General features: G+C 44.1%; 1 protein-coding gene across 1 annotated transcript; it reads right to left on the bottom strand.

The window, feature by feature from the left end:
- Window positions 1-16,971, bottom strand: chrna3 (cholinergic receptor, nicotinic, alpha 3). Its single transcript, XM_076292897.1, has 6 exons — window positions 16,895-16,971; window positions 15,856-15,995; window positions 10,518-10,562; window positions 3,676-3,785; window positions 1,257-2,565; window positions 1-501 (listed from the first exon to the last, which is right to left on the bottom strand). Exons 1-6 carry the CDS (start codon window positions 16,953-16,955, stop codon window positions 364-366), a joined length of 1,803 nt encoding a protein of 600 aa, XP_076149012.1. The 5' UTR covers window positions 16,956-16,971; the 3' UTR covers window positions 1-363.
- Between the last annotated feature and the right edge of the window lie 1,955 nt (window positions 16,972-18,926).

Here is an 18,926-nt window from a genome sequence, read left to right as displayed (position 1 = left end):
TGGAGGCACTCCTGTTTCATGAGTCTTTGCAGCTTTACAAAGCAGAGTGACTAAGAGGAAAAAAAGGCAACAGGTAGTCCCACCCCATGAAGTTTTCAAAACCTCCTCTGCTATGTGACTGCATTTATACTTTCAAATGCAGTCTTACTCCTTCAGTCCATCGCACTTGCTGTTGCTGTAAGCCACCACTGAGACTCAACCAGGCCTGTTAAGTAAAGTAAGTAAAAACCCAACTGATTCTGGATCAGTGCGGTGACGAGGTTGGCCTGTGCTCCGCAAAGCAGTGCAAGCGTATGGCTTTGGCTCGGATGTAAAGAGAGAGAGAGAGAGAGAAAGCATCAGGTCTGGTCTGGTGTGATCTGGTCAGGGTGGTCCAATGTCATCCCCAAGGAGCAGGGGCTGGAGGAAGAGACCTGCCGTTCCCAGAATGCACACCAGGATGAACACCCACAGGAATATCCTGTCAATCACCATGGCAACGTACTTCCAGTCGTCCTGAACCTGTGGCAGATAGAGAGAGATAGAGAGAGAGAGAATAAGACAGACAGAAGAAAAGAGAGAAAGTAGAAGAAAGAGGGAGAGGTAGAATAAGAGGCAGGGAGAATATGAGAGATGGAGAGAGAGAGAGAAAGAGAGGATGGCAAAGAAAAAAGAAAAATGGAAAGAGAAAGGGAGAGAGAGGGTGAGAACATAGAAAATCCTTAGTGAGATGCTGTGTGAAAAGGCAACCTTGGACAGAGAATAACACAGATATGACTCAGTGTGTGCCATTCACTATGTATGAATTTGACACCAATTCACAGCCGGAAAACAGTCATCCCACACATCCAACACAACAACACCACATTCAACGCCACATACCACACATCCAACACAACAACACCACATCCCACACATCCAACAAAACAACACCACATCCAACACAACGACACCACACCCAACACCCCATCCAACACATCCCACACAACGACACCACATCCAACACATCCCACACAATGACACCACTTCCAACACATCCCACACAACGACACCACATCCCACACAACGACACCACACCCCACACAACAACACCACATCCAACACCACATCCCACACAATGACACGTCATCCAACACCACATCCAACACATCCCACACAATGACTGTTCATCCAACACCACATCCAACACATCCCACACAATGGCACCACATCCAACACCACATCCTACACATCCCACAGAGAGACAGCACACGTTTTGTCCGTCCATCTCCACGCACCTCCTTGGCCTCGTTCTGAAGCCTCATGTTCTCGGCGATATACTTCACACTCTCAATGGCCTCCCTGACCTCGGGCGAGAGGGTTGACAGGGTCAGAACCCCCACATCCAGCGACTCTGAACTCGAGCAGGGGCTTCCTGCCACCGCCGCCCTGGCCCCAACGCCCAAACCGAGGCCTCCGCTGACCGTACCCAGGCTGCCCTGGCCCCCTCTTCCATTGGCTGGCAGATTACTGGATCTCTGTTGCCAGCAGCAACTGCAGCCGCAGCGTCCCTCGCGGCACAGGAGTGTGGCGGAGTCGGCTTTGAGGGAGAGGCTGCCGCCGCCGGGCCCATGCATCGTGGGCAGCTCCGTGTTCAGGAAGAGGCGCTGCCGTGGGGGCAGGCTGGCCGGCAGGGTCATCTGCTTCAGCTGCTGCTGTTGTTGTTGTTGTTGTTGTTGTTGTTCTTGTTGTTGTTGATGCTGGAGGAAGGAGGGATTGAGGGTGGAGGAGGCGGCGGAGGAGGAGGCGGATGAGGAGTGCAGGGTGCAAGGGTAGGGTGGGGGCGGGAGAGGGGCGGGCGGCAGGAAGTGACCTTGCTGGCTGCTGAAGCGCTGCGGGTTGCGCTCTGGCCGGGTCATGAACATGACGCGCGGCAGCACGCCCAGGAAGACGCCGCGCACCCACTGCGGCATGGTGTGCGTCTTGGGCGTGCGGTAGTGAACGTTGAGCACGAAGACGGTGATGACGATGGAGAGCGTGACGAAGATCATGGTGAAGAGCAGGTACTCGCCGATGAGCGGGATGACCAGCGACGTGGACGGGATGGTCTCGGTGATGACCAGCAGGAAGACGGTGAGTGAGAGCAGCACGGAGATGCAGAGCGTGACCTTCTCGCCGCAGTCGGACGGCAGGTAGAAGACCAGCACGGTGAGGAAGGAGATGAGAAGGCACGGGATGATCATGTTGATGGTATAGAAGAGTGGCAGCCGGCGGATGTACAGCGAGTACGTGATGTCCGTGTAGATCTCCTCGCAGCAGTTGTACTTGATGTCGTGCTTGTAGCCCGGCGCGTCGATGATCACCCACTCGCCGCTCTCCCAAAAGTCCCGCAGGTTAATTGTTGTGCCGATCAGGACCAGGTCGATCTTTGCTTTGTCGTAGGTCCACGAGCCGAACTTCATGGTGCAGTTCTGGTAGTCGAAGGGGAAGTAGGTGACATCGATCTTGCATGAGCTCTTGAAAATGGCAGGAGGGATCCAGGTGACCTCTCCGTTGTAGCGGAGCAGAGCTTTGGTTTTGTCATCCACCTGGAAATCCCCAACAGCACTATGGGTAACAGGGGAAAAAAATAAACACAGTCTCATGTAAACAATGAATACAGTGGAATGGCCTGCATTAACAAATTAACAACATTTTTCAAATTAATAAGGTTTAATTACTACCACATGCAGGCAAATTAATGTTATTAAAGGGAGTTAGTGTTTTAAAAATGTTTAACATCTGCAAACGTTTATGTGAAGACCTTTGAATATTCATTCTGAAATGTGTAATGTGCAATTCCATTCCTGCCTGTTTGTCTCCCAAACACAGGGAGGACCAGGTGCAGAGAGGAATGTGAATAGAGAGATGCCCATAGCAGTTAGACTGATTGTATTCAAATCCATTTTCAGCACAATCAACATGGCCAATGAATAGAATAATAGACTGCAGCACAATTTCACATACTGTTTGATTTGCACTGTTAAACACTGGCTGCATTTCCATCACAGAGCGATTTCCACCGAAGTGGGCCCATCATAAACAATGCGAACATGTGTAAACGCACGTGCATATGCACATGAATGCACACACCCACCCAACCACACAAACACACACACACACACACACACACACACACACAATTAGGTTAGGTTAGTTTGGACACTGGCCTTTTACAGCCCCCCACCCCCCCTGTGAGACCCACCATCCCAACTGTGGCTCTGCAGAAGATACATTAAGTCTTACAGGGAGGCACACCGAGCACGTCACTGAAGCGATCTGTCTGCATAGCGCCTGCTGCAACAATTAGCTTCCACTATAATCAATGGAACTGGCTACACCAGACGGGATAGTGGCACGTACATTCAAAAAAATTAGACCAGTCTTCTAAAACTATGTCTACACTAACGCGTACGGAGTACTTCAGTTGCGGACCTGGTATAGCTTCCCTGCTAGTGTGATAAATAAGTATGCATGAATGTCAAATAAGTATGCTTAATGTGATGCTGATGTGCATGACTCAAGTGCATTGAGGTTTTGTCATCATGTCATGTGCTCCAGGTTCAGCCCTCATAGACTGTGGATAGAAGCTTTTTCTCAGTCTCTCAGTACAGTCTCTGCAGAAATTAGTCCAGCTGTCCAGAGGGGCCAGCCCTGTGGTCAGAGTAGTGAACTCACTTGTTGTACAGCACGATGTCTGGCTTCCAGATCCGGTTGGACGGCACCCGGATGAACTCAACACCGCCAAACTCTTTGGGGTTCCATTTCAGTTTGTAGTCCTTCCAGATCTGCAGTGAGACAGGATCGACACTACAGTCAGTATCACAGTAATCTTGATAAGTTAGTTAAGTTAGGAATTGGCAAGATAGCAAAGATGATATTTTATTACTAACTTGGCTTTTAAAAACAATTGTTAACAAAAGTCCAAAGTTAATTGATGGTTATTACAACATCTTCCAAAGGACTGCAGTTGAAAATTAGCCGGCTGGGTAACACTCAAGTTTCAAGTTTCACACTGGCACATTTACAGATATGTTCATTAATGTGTGTTCTTATAAATAAATAAGCAAAATTAAATGTTCTTCTTTACTGCGTAGTTTTTAACATTTTATATCTGTTTTCATTATTTTAGATTTAATGATTGTCTTTGTGCATTTTTTGATATATTTATTTGTGTATATTATTTTGTAATAGCTTTAAATCAATTCTTATATACATTTTTACTTTACCATTTTACATATTTATTAATTTTACTTAATTTGTTTTAATTGTTATTATTTTTATTATTTTATCTTTCTTGTCTTTTTGTATCAGTGTTGTTTTGTATTGTTAAGCACCTACTGCACAAAAGGCACTATCTAAATAAACATTTTTGATTGATTGATTGATTGATTGAATGAATGATGCTCTGTATTACATATTGTATGTACACATTTTCTCTCTCTCACACACACCTACAGTACTTCCTATCTGACTCGGTTTCTCTTAAACATGCCCTTGAAGAATAGTTCTCTTTTTTGTATAAGCCGCACACACACACTTACACACCCCTCTCAAACATACACCTGAGTTGTTTTTCCTTGGCATGCGGAGGAAAGGAGACTTTAAGTGACTGTGAGACGGACGGTACTGATCACATTTTTATTCAGCTGCCTCTCCCAGCTGTGCCCTCTCTGACCGTCTACACACACACACACACACACACACACACACACACACACGCACGCACACACACACACACACATACACATACATACATTCACAGACTCTCTCTCACACATACACTCACACACACACACACACTCTTCAGCATCCTTGAAGGCTGACAGTCCGGCTAGACTGTGTCATTGAAGAGGGGATAAGCCAGTGAAGAGAGCAGTGGGGACACAGAGTCCTCCAGGCATCCACCGCCAAGGACCGCTGCTCGCTTCAGGAGCCTGTCTACAGGGAGCGCGCTACGCCCTCTTCTCCCCTCTCCCTCGCTTTTTTTATTCACACCCCTCCTTCATATCTTAAAAGCTCTCTCTCTCTCTCTCTCTCTCTCTCTCTCTCTCTCTCTCTCTCTCTCTCTCACCCCCCCTGCCTCTTCTGTTTTCATTGCTGTTCAAGTCTTGATTAAACCAAGTGCAGTGCTATTACCTCTCAGAGTGAGGACAATCACAAGGAAACCCTTCGAGTCTTATATCATTTTCATTTCACATCACACAGCGCTTGGCCAGTCACATTACTACACATAACCGAATCCGACGGAGGGTTTATGCCCTGAAACAGCCACGCAGTGCAGAGGCAAATATTTGACCATCATTGTTTTAACGAACGTGTGGCCATCTAGGCTGCCACCGAGTCCATACTTTAATCTGAAGATGGGCCATCTGGTGACGTTTTTATGGGAGCGTTTATGTGCAGGGCTGACCCTGCACCTGGACCTCTGTGATGGGGAGGGCGCAGAGGCCTGGTCCTGAGACGACCATTAAAAAAACCCAGCCGCATCACACACACAGCCCTGTAGGGACAAACCCCGCCCCCCCCCACACACACAGCCCTGCAGGGACAAACTCCCCCCCCCCCCCCCCCCCACACACACACAGCCCTGCAGTTTGAGACAATAGCCAAATGTCCCTGACGGGGGACATGCTGTTGACCAGAGATTATGTGTTATGGGAAACCAGCAGTTCTGTTATCCTGTGATTAAAGAACAAAAAATCCCATGTTATCTCAAATCAAGGTTTGACTTGATTAGACATGTCCTGTCCCCCTTCTCTGTTGTTTCCTAATGGCAAAACAAAATATTCTTCCTTGTGGGTTTGAGTTTATGGTTTTTCTATTCTTCTGTAAGGACAGATCAAATGATGCCATGCCATAGATTGACTGCAAAATAAAAAGATTTGAGTATTAAACAGAACCTAGTCAAGTACTGGTGTTATTGTGACTGAGATATGTGAATGTGTGTCAAGTTAATTTGTTTAATTCGTTGACACTACATGACTTGGTTAGGTTGAATATCTTTTTTTTACAGTATATGGTTTTCATAATTTGTATAAAGGCATAACAAAAGATGCTGTGTCATGAGTTTGAGTTGATGAAATATGGTTAACCTGTCCCCCTATTTTATTGTCTAATGACAAACAAATATACACAGTGTCACTTTTGGTTGGTGTTGAGGATGATGTATCACTATTAGGGCCCTATTTTAATGGTCTAAAACGGAAGTGTCTTTGCGCAAAACGCAATTCACTTTGTGGGCGGATCTCGGGCGCTGATGCTATTTTACCAGCGGGATATTTGACTGTTGCGCCCGACGCAAATCTAAAATGGGGTTGTCTGAAGTAGCTACATTAATCATGGGTGTGGTTTGGGCGTAATGTGCAATAAACCAATCAGAGCGTCATCTCACATTCCCTTTAACAACAGGCACGCTTGTTCCATAGCTGATTGCTATTATGGTGGCGTATTTGCCAGGCGCAGCCAGGAGCGTTCACAGCGCTATAATCACTGTTCAGTTGGGAACAGTTAGCTATTGATTTTTCATCTTGACAAAATGTAATACAGAATTGTCACAAAGACATACTTTCCGATGTTTTGGGATCATTCTCACTGAATCACGAGGTTATGAATGCATGGTGATATATTTGCAATGTACAATGTAATCTAACATTACCTCTCTATAGACAATGCATATCTTCTGTCAGTTAATCTCTTCTCTCCCGTGCTGCCGCTGGGGCATTTGGGTTAAATGGCATCGGCATGCAGTTCAACATCACGTCTCCTTAAGTCCTCTAACATTTCCTAATTTATGTCATCAACACATCAGTGATTCGTGAAAATGTGTAGGCTACGCTAGATTTATGCCTATTTTTTCACATGGACACCACACTGATTTCCCTCGAGTGGTAATATTTTTCTTTGAAATTATGTATGGTTTACAGAAATGGGAACTACATTGTATAGATGAGAGGAGCTAAGTGTGCGTTGCGCAGCACAGGCGGCCAAGCAAGGGCTTCGTTTAAGTTGACCTAACTTTCAACTCTGCACAGTATCCCATTAACTGCGTGACAGTAGACTATTTACAATATTTTCTGTAAAGCAGAGTTTGTAAACACGTTATCATCAACTTAATTCACGCACAACATTTATTTGAGCAGGAGAGAGAATAACAATGAATGGATGCAGCAACTACAGAAATTGTATAGAAATTGTAACCATACTTGCTGCTTTCTTGTACTATCTGTTGCTGGTTAACAGCACATGAAAAGCTGATTTAGGCTAATTCACTAACTCAAGACTTCAAGGCCATCATGGATATAAAACTTTTTTTGAAAATAACGAAAGGATGGAGGGAACATAGCAAAGCTTGGAGTTATTTCAGATGGGCTACAACAAGGTAGGCAAAATTATGGTGCTTAAAACCTTACACAACGGTAAATTGGAACAAAACTAAAAGTAACTTTATAGGGCTGTAAAGTTGTCCAGATTAATAGGTCGTAATTAGGCGTTGTTGTAAAGATATTGCATGTAGATGTTGTACTATATAGGCTACTAAATATTTAGGTCACCAATGCACGAACAAAACCGGGAAATGGACAAATATTATCAAGGCTTTGAATGTTTCCGTCTGTGCACGGGGGTGTCTGTAGATTGGTGTGCAACGCATTCATTCATGCAGGCCTGTGGTCATGCATGCGCCCTTAAAATAGCATCTGCATTTTCGCCACAGACTTTAGACCAGGGAGTTCCTGGTCTGTAGCTGGTTGGGCCACCAGGTTGTCATGCTGGCGTGACCATCTGAGGAAGCTGGTCATGCTAGTGTGACCAGCCTATTATGTGGGATACAGCTGGTGTAAGATGGTCATGCTGGTGACCAGCCTGCCAAGCTTGACATTGTTGGTGTAAGATGGTCATGCTGGTTTGCTAGAATGACCAAAATAAGCTGGAATGGCCAGTTAAACCAGCAATGTAAGACCAGCAACACCAGCTAAAATAACCAGCTTGAGGTGGTACGACAAGCAAAATCAGCTGAATTACCATCGTAAGCTGCGTAAACCAGCTGAAGGTATGTTTTCCTGGTCTAGCTGGTCAACCATCATAGGGTGATCAAACAAGCTGGTTAACAAGCTGGTCAACCAGCAAACCACCTTAAGCTGGTCTGGTCTGGCTGGCTGTTTTTTTTCAGCAGGGCAGTTTGTAAGTGTATGGCCCTTTCACAATGGACAATGCAGGGTCTTTACTAGTTTCTTTTTAGAGTTATTTTATGATCAAGCAGTGCCTCTTTCATGGCATCGTTCTGCAACCACACAGTCTTCCTTGCAGCACCTACAAACCAACACCATTACACTAAAAGCAAGACATTACTTAAGTAAAAGTAATGTGTTTGTGAGTTGTACATTTTCATTTAAGGCATGATGTAATACATATCAGTATCTGCTGCCAGACTGCAAGATTACTCTACCAAACTAGAGCTAATGTCAAACTGAATGTTAAAAAGATTCCTGAGTTCTGAAAGATTATATGTTTATTAGAAAGGTTATTTGTAAGCCTTCACAGGTGATTTAGCTTAAATTTTAGCTTTGCTCATTTTCAGGTTTCAAGGTTCCATATATATATATATACAATTTCTTCAACTAAAAACGCAACTGCATTCACTGAAGAAGCCACTGCAATGGGTTCTTCAGTGAAACCTACTTTGTCTATTAAAAAGTCAAAGTGTTTCAAAGTCTAACACAAACCTTACAAAGGACCTTGGTGCTGCTATCATTCAGAAACATAAATAAAACATAAATAGAAATGATATAGTAATACTAAATTAAGTGTCCAGCTTGACAAGGAGCATCCACCAGACATATAGGCAGATATCATAAATATTTAAAATATTTCATATTGAATAATAAATGATGTCATGCACCCTCGATGTAAACATCAGTTCACATTGACCAAGCACTACAGAGATATCAATTCTAAAAGCCTCAAATTCTAATACCTAAAAGCTCTCCCTTATGAATTATTTAAGGTATAAGTATATTGTTGTATAGACTTGACAGGGCTGTTATCCATAGGGAAATGAATGTTAGCCATGTATGTTAGCCTAGCATTATCTACTGTAGCCAGTGGTTCCTAAACAGTGCGATTCAAGTTACAGCAGAGTTGGGCGCAGATTGAGGCTGAAAATAACAGAACGAGATGCTTAAATAACTACTGATCAAATTGTGTACAGCAGTGCTCCTGCAGCACAGTAGCCTGTAACTAACATCTTCGTACATAATATGACTATTCTATCTATTAATGACAGGAACTTCTGTCTGTCTGTGTATTTGTGACTGAATTCTTGGCAGGTGTCTTGCTACAGGCACAAGTGAGTGCAGTGCCAAGTTTGACGTTGTTTGGATAGGAAATGCAAAATATATTGTTAAAAGAAGCACACATTGGCTTTTGCCGCTCTAGCCTCTGCAGATGCTCCCCCTCTCACACAACACAGCACAGCACTGAACCAGTGCACATGTGGGTAGAAAGTCAAGGGAGCGCAAGATGTTTGGATGATTATCATGTCTGACCTCAACTATATCAAGACTGCCTCTGGATGGGGTTTGCTTGCATGCAATTATTCAGCGGAGTTTGCAACAGCCTGCCATTCCCACACGGATATGCAGTGGCTATTCAAAATGACGTAAAAATAAACTGACACTTTGAATAGCCTTATTTGGACTGTCTTTGGATTTTAAATAAACAAATGACCATTCCGACGGCACGGTCCCGAAACGAAACAAGCGACAATTCTAACTGCTCTGTCCTGAATTTAAAGATTTGAAATTAAAGCAGCTGAGTGGCAGAACATGACATCACTTATACCAGAGACTGTTGTTGTAGGCACACCAGTGCAATTATCATATGACCATGCATCATTCTACAAAATGGTGTTTGTCTTCTCTATCATCAAGTTATTCTATTAGGCTAAACATAGTTTTAACTCAAAACAGCTGTTAGGCCTAAATGTAATTTTGATCTGTAAAAAATGTCAAATGCCGCCATGCTTAAATTCTGCTTACTGCACGTTCATTATAATTACGTTAATAATTACGCTTATTATAATTACAATATAATAATATTAAGTATTCATTATCGAATGCTTGGCTGGAATTATGTTTTTCCCTATCATCCTATTTCTAAAGCGGGCCTACCTGCGGACATGTAATTGGGCTTCAGGGTTTTCTACAGGAATAGCATGTTTTGAACGGCACTGCACTACTAGTAACTACAGTATAATATGGTCATGGCCTACCATTTAGCCTATACGTTAGAAATTATAGTTATCCTAATAAACAATACAACAGATATACGTCCGACATGAACAGTGAACAGTGGAATATCTTTAACTGATGAATACAATGAAATTTGAAATTAAACTGCAGGTAATATGTGAGTGTGAGTTGAGTGAGTGAATGTTACTTCTTTTTAACTATAAAAGGGGGGAAGCTATGAAGGTTTGATAACCACTGGCCTACGGTACTTTACATGGAATGGATACTCACATGTCTGAGCCAAAGGTTGGTCTCCATGATCTGGTTAAGTTCATCCTAGAGAAGGAAAGAGGAAAGAATTAGAAAATCAAGTTAGAAAAAAAGAGGAATTGAGAATGTGTGTGTGTGTATGTGTGTGTGTTTGTGTGTGTGTGTTTGTGTGTGCGTGTGTGTGTTTGTGTGTTTGTGTGTGCGTGTGTGTGTTTGTGTGTGTGTGTGTGCGTGTGCGTGTGCGTGTGTGTGTGTGTGTGTGTGTGTGTGTGTGTTTACAAGAGAGAGCCTGGAGACAGAGGGAGGCACTATCATTACCAGTGAGTCAGAAAAAAAAGCAGTACAAAATCAAATCCGAAAAAGAAAGCAAAGCATCTGATAGCAACACAGAGGAACAGATGCACATGTCGGAGCACAAACACAGGCACTCACTGTCTGAACCATCACTGTGCAGTCATCAGGAGTACATAGAGCTGAATGTAGATCTCGTCTGGAGCACATCTAAATGCAGCGGTCATTTGAAAGTTAAAGTTATAGTTGACGACTGATTTAGCAGAAGCTTTTATCCAAAGCAACGCAGACTCGGTGGGAATCGATCGAACCTCGATCAATCTTCACCACGCCTAACACATACCCAGTAAATGACCAATAAATGCATTTGGAGCACATGGAGCTGTAGACTTTGAGCCAGATCCATGCTGGCCTCCTGGGCATGCTCAGGGTCTGACAGGGATAAGAGCAAGCAGGCATGTTCCTGTTCAGCACTTAGAGCTCTGTGCTCGTCACACATTCCTAGAAAGTGTCCTTTTGCATCCACCTCCTCCTTGTTGTTCTCTCTCTCTCTCTCTCACACACACACACACACACACACAGGCATACTCTTTCTCCACATCCCTCCTTTCTTCTTGAAGGCAAACTTCTAGACTTTTTTTTAAACTTGAACTATTCCATTGTATAGCCCATATAGCACTATAACTCAATACAGGACTGATTTGGACATTTTTTGTCTGTAATAAAAAAATTTGTTGGTTGAAAAATCCAGACGTTTCCCTCTTAACTCTGCAGATTTTTGCTGGCACATGTCTAGGGTCCTGTGGAGCGTTACTAACGCAAACTTGTGACCTGGCTGATGGCATTAACCATTCATGGGGCTCAAGGCCCCCAGGGCTGCCCCTACATGTGCCTGATCCAGACGAGGACATGTCTCAGGCCCAGATGCTCAGCTGGGAGGTGCTGAAGCAAGCGAAGGTGACAGTAGTGTCTGCTGTCTGTCACCCCCAGGCTGCCCATATCCCATTCCACATCGATCAGACACACACACACACAGGGACACACACACACACACACACACACACACATTTACACAGAGACACACAGACACACACACATTTACACAGAGACACACAGGGACACACACAAACACACACACACACATACACACAAGCACGTACACAGCTTGTGGAGGCTTTTGGAGGTGAGCGAGGCTAACGGCCACAGAGAAGATGAGCTATTGACGGTAGAGATGAGCTCATGGGCCTGTTGGTGAGCGTTTGTCTGAGGCGGAGGTGGAGGCAGGGGTGGGGGTGTGTGGGTGAACTGGAGGAGCAGGAGAGAGTGGCCATGGTGATTGTGGTGGGTGTAGTGGACTGAGTAAATAATGTCCATCCATCAAAGCAGAGAAGCGGACACCAGTGGCGGGAGCAGGTGAGGTCAGGAGGACATTACTGATATCCTCTGATATCACACACACACACACACACACACACACACACACACGCATGCGCACACACATACTTATGTACACACAAACCGACATGCAAACACACACACACACTTATGTACACACAAACCGACATGCAAACACACACACACATACAAGCACACACACAGATACCCATTCTCCCTTTTTTTCATATGATGATAGACACACACGGTTAAAACCTAACCACCCCACCCTCCCACGCACACATACAAGCAAAGGCAGACATTCACACACACACACACATGTACACAATACAAATTTGTACATGGCATCTGCGCTGGATATTCTCAATGTCAGTGTAACATGTATCAGTCAGTGCATATCAGCAGGTGGCATCCATGGTACTGTTCTGGCCCATCAGGGTATGGAATACATCTGCCAACAATTCTTCCCATCCAATCAGAGCTTGGCAGACAACATCAGAGCCATGAACATTTGGATCTTCATTCAGGTTGGCAGTTTGAGATATGGAGCAGTGTTTTTTTTTTTTGGGGGGGGGGGGTTGAAGGCATGTCTCTCTCTCTTTGTGTGTGTGTGTGTGTGTGTGTGTGTGTGTGTGTGTGTGTGTGTGTGTGTGTGCGTGCGTGTGTGTGTGTATGTGTGTGTGTGTATGTGTGTGTGTGTGTGTGTGTGTGTTTGTCTGTTTGTGAAAGTTGTGTGGATTGTCAACACATTAGTCTCAAGAGGCTGCTGTTCCCTATCTCCCTTGACCAATCACAAGCCCAAGTTCTTCAGCCAATTACATGCCCCCCTGATCACTCCTCCTGATGTCTCTTCTCATCACAAGTCAATCTCCCCAAAACCTGAGAGGTCTGTCAGGATCACCTCCAGCCTATGAGTCATACTGTCCTCTAGGTGTCTCAGCCAATCACACACGTACCCTTTGAGCCATTCAACCACCACCAAAGCCATTCCATGGGGTCTTTTAGCCAATCGCAATCTCATGACGTTATCCCCTGTAAGGTCTATTGACCAATCATAAGCTCACAAGGTTATCCCCTATAAGGTCTCGTGGCCAATCACAGGCTCATGAGAACATTCCCTGTGTTGCCTCTCAGCCAATCACAAGCTCACGATCATGAGGTTATTCTAGGTACTGTAAGGTATCTTGGCCATTCACAAGCTAATGAGGTCATTCTCCGTTGTCATTGCTTGGCCATGTACTACCTTATGAGGTCATTCCCTGAGTTGGTCTCTTGGCTCTTGTGGTCACTACAGGTGACAGGCTGCGCAGAGCTGTGGTCACGGCAACATGACAGCCCTGGTGCGTATTAGACTCAGAGCCAGACAAGGAGAGATAGACTTTACTGTGAAAAGTATGAAGAATTAAGAAAACCGCTTTTCCATAAATTTACCCAAATTTTGAAGAGCTAAACAAAGATGAAAAAATGGCTATACTCTCAGGAAAGGGTCCTTCAGCTGCTTTTTTGGTCTACATGTATGATCTATGTGTATGTTTGTGTGTGTGTGTGTGTGTGTGTGTGTGTGTGTGTGTGTCTGTGTTGTATTGTTTTTTTATTTGTCCTATATCCTTTTTCTTCTATCCTCTATTACCTATGGATATTTTATATAAGTTTAGATCTATGTATGTTACACATACATGTCTATGCACTGTTTTGTTAGCCTGGGTGCCATTCCGAACTTAGTCCAAAGTTGAGATGTGGGAAAACTCGTGGTTTCACTTTCATCAAGGGAAAACAGCGCTGTTGCATTGCGACATGTTCCCTCGTTCGTTTGAAATTTCTGATTGACCACCTGTTCGAGGGATTTGCGACAGCCTTTCCCAGCTGTTTAACATGTTTGTAGCATATCGGTGTTCAACAGAATTATTTTTAAAAACGGAGGGGATATAGGCTATCAGTTTTTTTCCTAATAGCCTACCCTACTACCTATCTCTTAGATTTCGCTAATGAGTGTTATAGGCTAGGAGTTATTGACGGCACTAACTTTTACAAAAGACCAGAAAACAATGTTATGGCATTTGTGGAGAAGAAGGATGGTTCATGTGTTTTCTTCCTACACCTCACGGTAAGCTATTTCGTTGCTCTGATTGGTTAGGTCTATCCAATTGAGTGCAGAGGCATTCCCCCCCTGTATCGGTTGAAACACGCCCCATAATTATGTCCCAATGGAGCAGTATCAGACTCATATTCTGACTAGAATTGAGTATGACTACGTCAGGCTACTGTTATGTAGGACTGCTTTGGCAATGCAAATGCCCTTTTTGTCATGCCAATACAGCACCATTGAACCTTTGAATTGAATTGAATTGAATTGAATTGAATTGAATTGAATTGAATTGAATTAAATTGAGAGAGAAGAAAGAGAGAGAGAGAAGAGAGAGAGAAAGAGAAGACAATCCTCAGAGAGAAGCTCAGTGCTCGAACACAGACACACACAAACATTCCGGCATAAACACACACGCACACATTCACATACACACACACACACACTCACACACAAACCTCAAAATGCTCCTATGGAGATTTATACAGACAAGAACACAAATACATACACAACCCAACACACACACACACACACACACACACACACACACACACACACACACACACATTCCAGTTGAGAGGGACAAGGCAGCTAAGCAGGAAGGGGCTCTTGATTGCAGTCAATCAATACATATTCATTTAGATGAATGGAAGGGAGTTGCAGAGTAAGGATTCAGCTCCATGCTGTGATGCCACAAAATGATTTGTTCCCCTCTGCCATGGCTCTCCCTCTCTCTCCCTGTTTCTCCCTCTCTCTCCCTCTCTCTCCCTCTCTCTCCCTGTTTCTCCCTCTCTCCCCCTCTCTCTCCCTGTTTCTCCCTCTCTCTCCCTCTCTCTCCCTCTCTCTCCCTGTTTCTCCCTCTCTCTCCCTCTCTCTCCCTCTCTCTCCCTGTTTCTCCCTGTTTCTCCCTCTCTCTCCCTCTCTCTCCCTGTTTCTCCCTCTCTCTCCCTCTCTCTCCCTCTCTCTCCCTGTTTCTCCCTGTTTCTCCCTCTCTCTCCCTCTCTCTCCCTCTATCTCCCTCTCTCTCTCCCTCTCTCTCTCTCTCTCTCTCCCTCTCTCTCTCCCTCTCTCTCCCTGTTTCTCTTTCTGCCTATCACTTCCGCTGCATCTCCCTCCTCTTTCCCTCTCTCTCCATCTTCTATCTCCCTCTCGTTCCTCTTTTCCTCACTAATCTCTCTCTCCCCCTGTACAATATACCTCTCCCTCTCCTCCCATCATCTCTCTCTCTCTCTCTCTCTCTCTCTCTCTTTATCAATTTCTCTCTAGCACTGTCGTTGTGCGTTGTGATATACCTTCTAATGTCTTGGATGGCAGTGATTTATCATTTTAAAGGGGGGGGGGGGGGACAAACATAAAAGAGCTGGGCGTAACAGCCCACCCACCCAGGTCATGGTTACACACACACACACACACACACACACACACACACACACACACACACACACAGAGACACACACACACAAGCATGCACAGACACAAACACACACACAAACACATATACACAAACACACACACACACACACACACACACACACACACACACACACACACACACACACACACAATGCACTGACCAAATGCAAAACTTACCACTTTCACCAGCTGTGACATGGACACCTCGAACTGTACAACAACTGGGTCTGACACATTCTCCACCGGCCGTATGTACTGGTTGTAGTTTGAGAAGATCACAGAGAACAGCTTGTGTTCTGCCTCTGAGCAGGTTCCACCTTAACGCGGAACAACAGGAGAGAACACAGTTAGAACCTAGGGAGGAGAATGATGGCTGTCTCTGTCCTACTACTGGACATTCTTTGAAACCTATCCCTATTCAAACAGACAGGGGATTGCAGTGGCTCACTGCTGTAATGGAAATTCTTCAGGGGGTTGAGTGGTCTGTTTACAGTAAATATAAACTTTCCTTCCGATTTACTGCTGAAGAACAGTTATATGGCAAGGGACAGATGTTTATTATTACTCTTCTCAGCCTGAAAACAACATCAATTTGCTATGGTGAAAAATTAAATCGATTTCATAGTGTCAACAAAATATTCATCACGAGAAGATTGCGTCTTCATGGAGGCATCTGGCATGTTGGTTATCGATTTGGTTAAAAACGGAGATGCAAACAACATTTAGCATTTTTAAATAAAATTGTGACGGATATCCCAAAGATAGAATGTAAATATTTAAGCTCTAGCTCTAAGACACACACAGCCCAATGTCACGACAGAGTGACATCCTCTATATTTCAACCTACAATACAATTTTTTCAAAGGTAATTGGGTAGCCTAAATATTTTAATGCCATCGGAAAACCGAAACTGTAGCTAACTTTATTCAATCAAAAATGGGTGTTATAATAACTTAGACTACTTGTGATATATCCACCACAAATATTAAACTTATCATAACAGACTCAACAGTTTTATGCTAGGCTTGACTAAAAAAAGGTTTCAACCAGTTATCTCTAACTAATTAGGCTATTATTGCGGCGTCCTTCGCAACAACACAACACTGCGTTTAATTTTCGAACTAATCCGACCGACAGCAACAAGTATCACCAAGGAATCATGACCGGCACTCACTTTGTATGAAATATAGCAGAAGACGACCAACAGAAGACTCACCCGCAAATAGATTGAAGAAAAACACACAGACTGGGAATATCAGGACTATTCGGACATCCATCTCGCAGTTCTGAAGAATCCTGTGCAATGAATCTCGATCCGCCGCGAGAGGAAGGTGAGCCAAAAGACAGAGAGAATGGTGACGGCGCACCGATAGGTGGACTGTGGTCGTCGGCCAACATTTCGAACGAAGGGAAGAAAGAGAGAGGAGGGTGGAGAGGAAGTGAGAGAGGGAGAGTGCACTGGAGAGAGAGAAGAGAGGATTCGAGGGAAGGAAGAGAGAGTGAGAGGGAGAGAGAGAGAGAGAGAGAGCATAGTCAAGCACTAAGCCAGGGGGTGGAGAGGGCGGACGATGGAGACATAACTCTAGCTGCGCTTGGGGTGCTTTCTTTTTACCGTAAGGATAATTGGATGAATATTTGAGTGCTGCATTTTTTTGAAAGTCTTCTGAAGTAATACGTGTCATGAGATCAGTCAATCTCTTTATTCTCACCTTAGAGGGTGATTTCTAGCCTACGAGGAACACTATCGGAAACTGATTGCAAGCCCATCAAAACACTATAATTTGCCTAGCCTACTTAATTATTTGGAATATTGCAGCCTGGTAAACTACGTAGGTCTTTGGTTGTTTTCTGGTTTGGTTTTTCAAGAACATAATTTTTCGTCGAGTGTTACTACACGGGGCGTGATATATGGCTTCAGTACCATGGACAACGGACTTGCCTCCCGTCCACCGCGCTCAGGATGACCAGTGGTCAGATGATCACTTACAGCAAACCATCCGTGTGCCATGGAACTCCCTAGCTGAGTGATATCTGTTTTCAGACTATTCCTTAAGATTGCTTGAAGAGTAATTAAACACAATCAACCCCTGGCCTACCCCTTACAGAGTGTTTGTGGTAAAGTGGCAGGGGCAGCCGTACTGGTTAGACTTAGGGACCGTAGGGTTGCCTGTTCGAACCCCGACAACGGCTGAAGTGCCCTTGAGCAAGCACACACACAAGCACTGCAGAGGAGGGGCCTGCCCACTACATCACTCATCACTTTCATTATTAAAAACACCATGTTGTGATTTCTGAATGAACCAATATGCTTTTAATACATCTGAACCTCAGAACCCGATGTGACAGCAAACTGATGCTTCTTGGGCATCAGTGTATCAACATGAAAATAGTGCTGTAGCATAATAATGATGCACAGACAAATTGCAAGTATCTTTAATATGTATTCTATATACTAAGAACACATTACGGCGGGATAACTCTACAGATAGCACAACAAAATTGTGTATGTCAGCGTATGAAGTATAAGGTACTGTAGGCTATAATTCATAGTATAGAATGTAAAGTGAAGGCAATTTAGGCAAATTATTTATAATACTTAACAAACATAGAGTACCTGAGGACTCCTGAGACTTCAAAAGGGGTTGTGTTAATGCACTCCAAGACCAGAAGCCGCATGATGTGTACACAACTTAGTCTGTGATCATTAAAGTGATATTATTTATGTTTGGATATTTCTTGGCAGTTTCATTGTACTGAAAACAGCTGTTAGAAATATTTCTGTTGGATACTTGTTGTTGTCCCATCCTCCTTGTAAGACAACACTCTAATTAATTGTTTAAGATAAAACTTGTTAATTAGGTAAATACTTTACCGCTCAAGTGTGAGCTGAGCTTTATCCAAAACAAAGCCATCAGCATTAAACACAGATCACATATCAAGCCTACTCTTAGACTCAGCACATAAGACATTCTGGCTATCATTAAGGGTACATACATCATTTTTGTGGGGCATCGGAAAGTACCTTGGCTCTGAACGAGGGCTAGAGTCCAATCCCTTGCAGTTTATTGTGATATGAGGACATAACTGGGCAGTATGTTCAAGAACACCTAAATTGCACCTGATATGAAAAATAAAACATGAACACACAAACACTGAACTTCTTTTTGGATGCTGTTGGAAGCCTCTGCTTTACTGCAAAGCAAACAGTGACCTGTTGGGGTCAGGAGGCTATTTGGGGCATGGGGTCA

The sequence above is a fragment of the Alosa pseudoharengus genome, unplaced genomic scaffold, assembly GCF_046254945.1.
Source record: "Alosa pseudoharengus isolate Yale_2024_CS ecotype anadromous, Long Island Sound unplaced genomic scaffold, YU_APseudo_1.1 YU_APseudo_1.1_scf_19, whole genome shotgun sequence".
NCBI lineage: Eukaryota > Metazoa > Chordata > Actinopteri > Clupeiformes > Clupeidae > Alosa > Alosa pseudoharengus.
The sequence above is the reverse complement of the archived record's forward strand: the minus strand, read 5'-3'. Positions and strand labels throughout refer to the sequence as shown.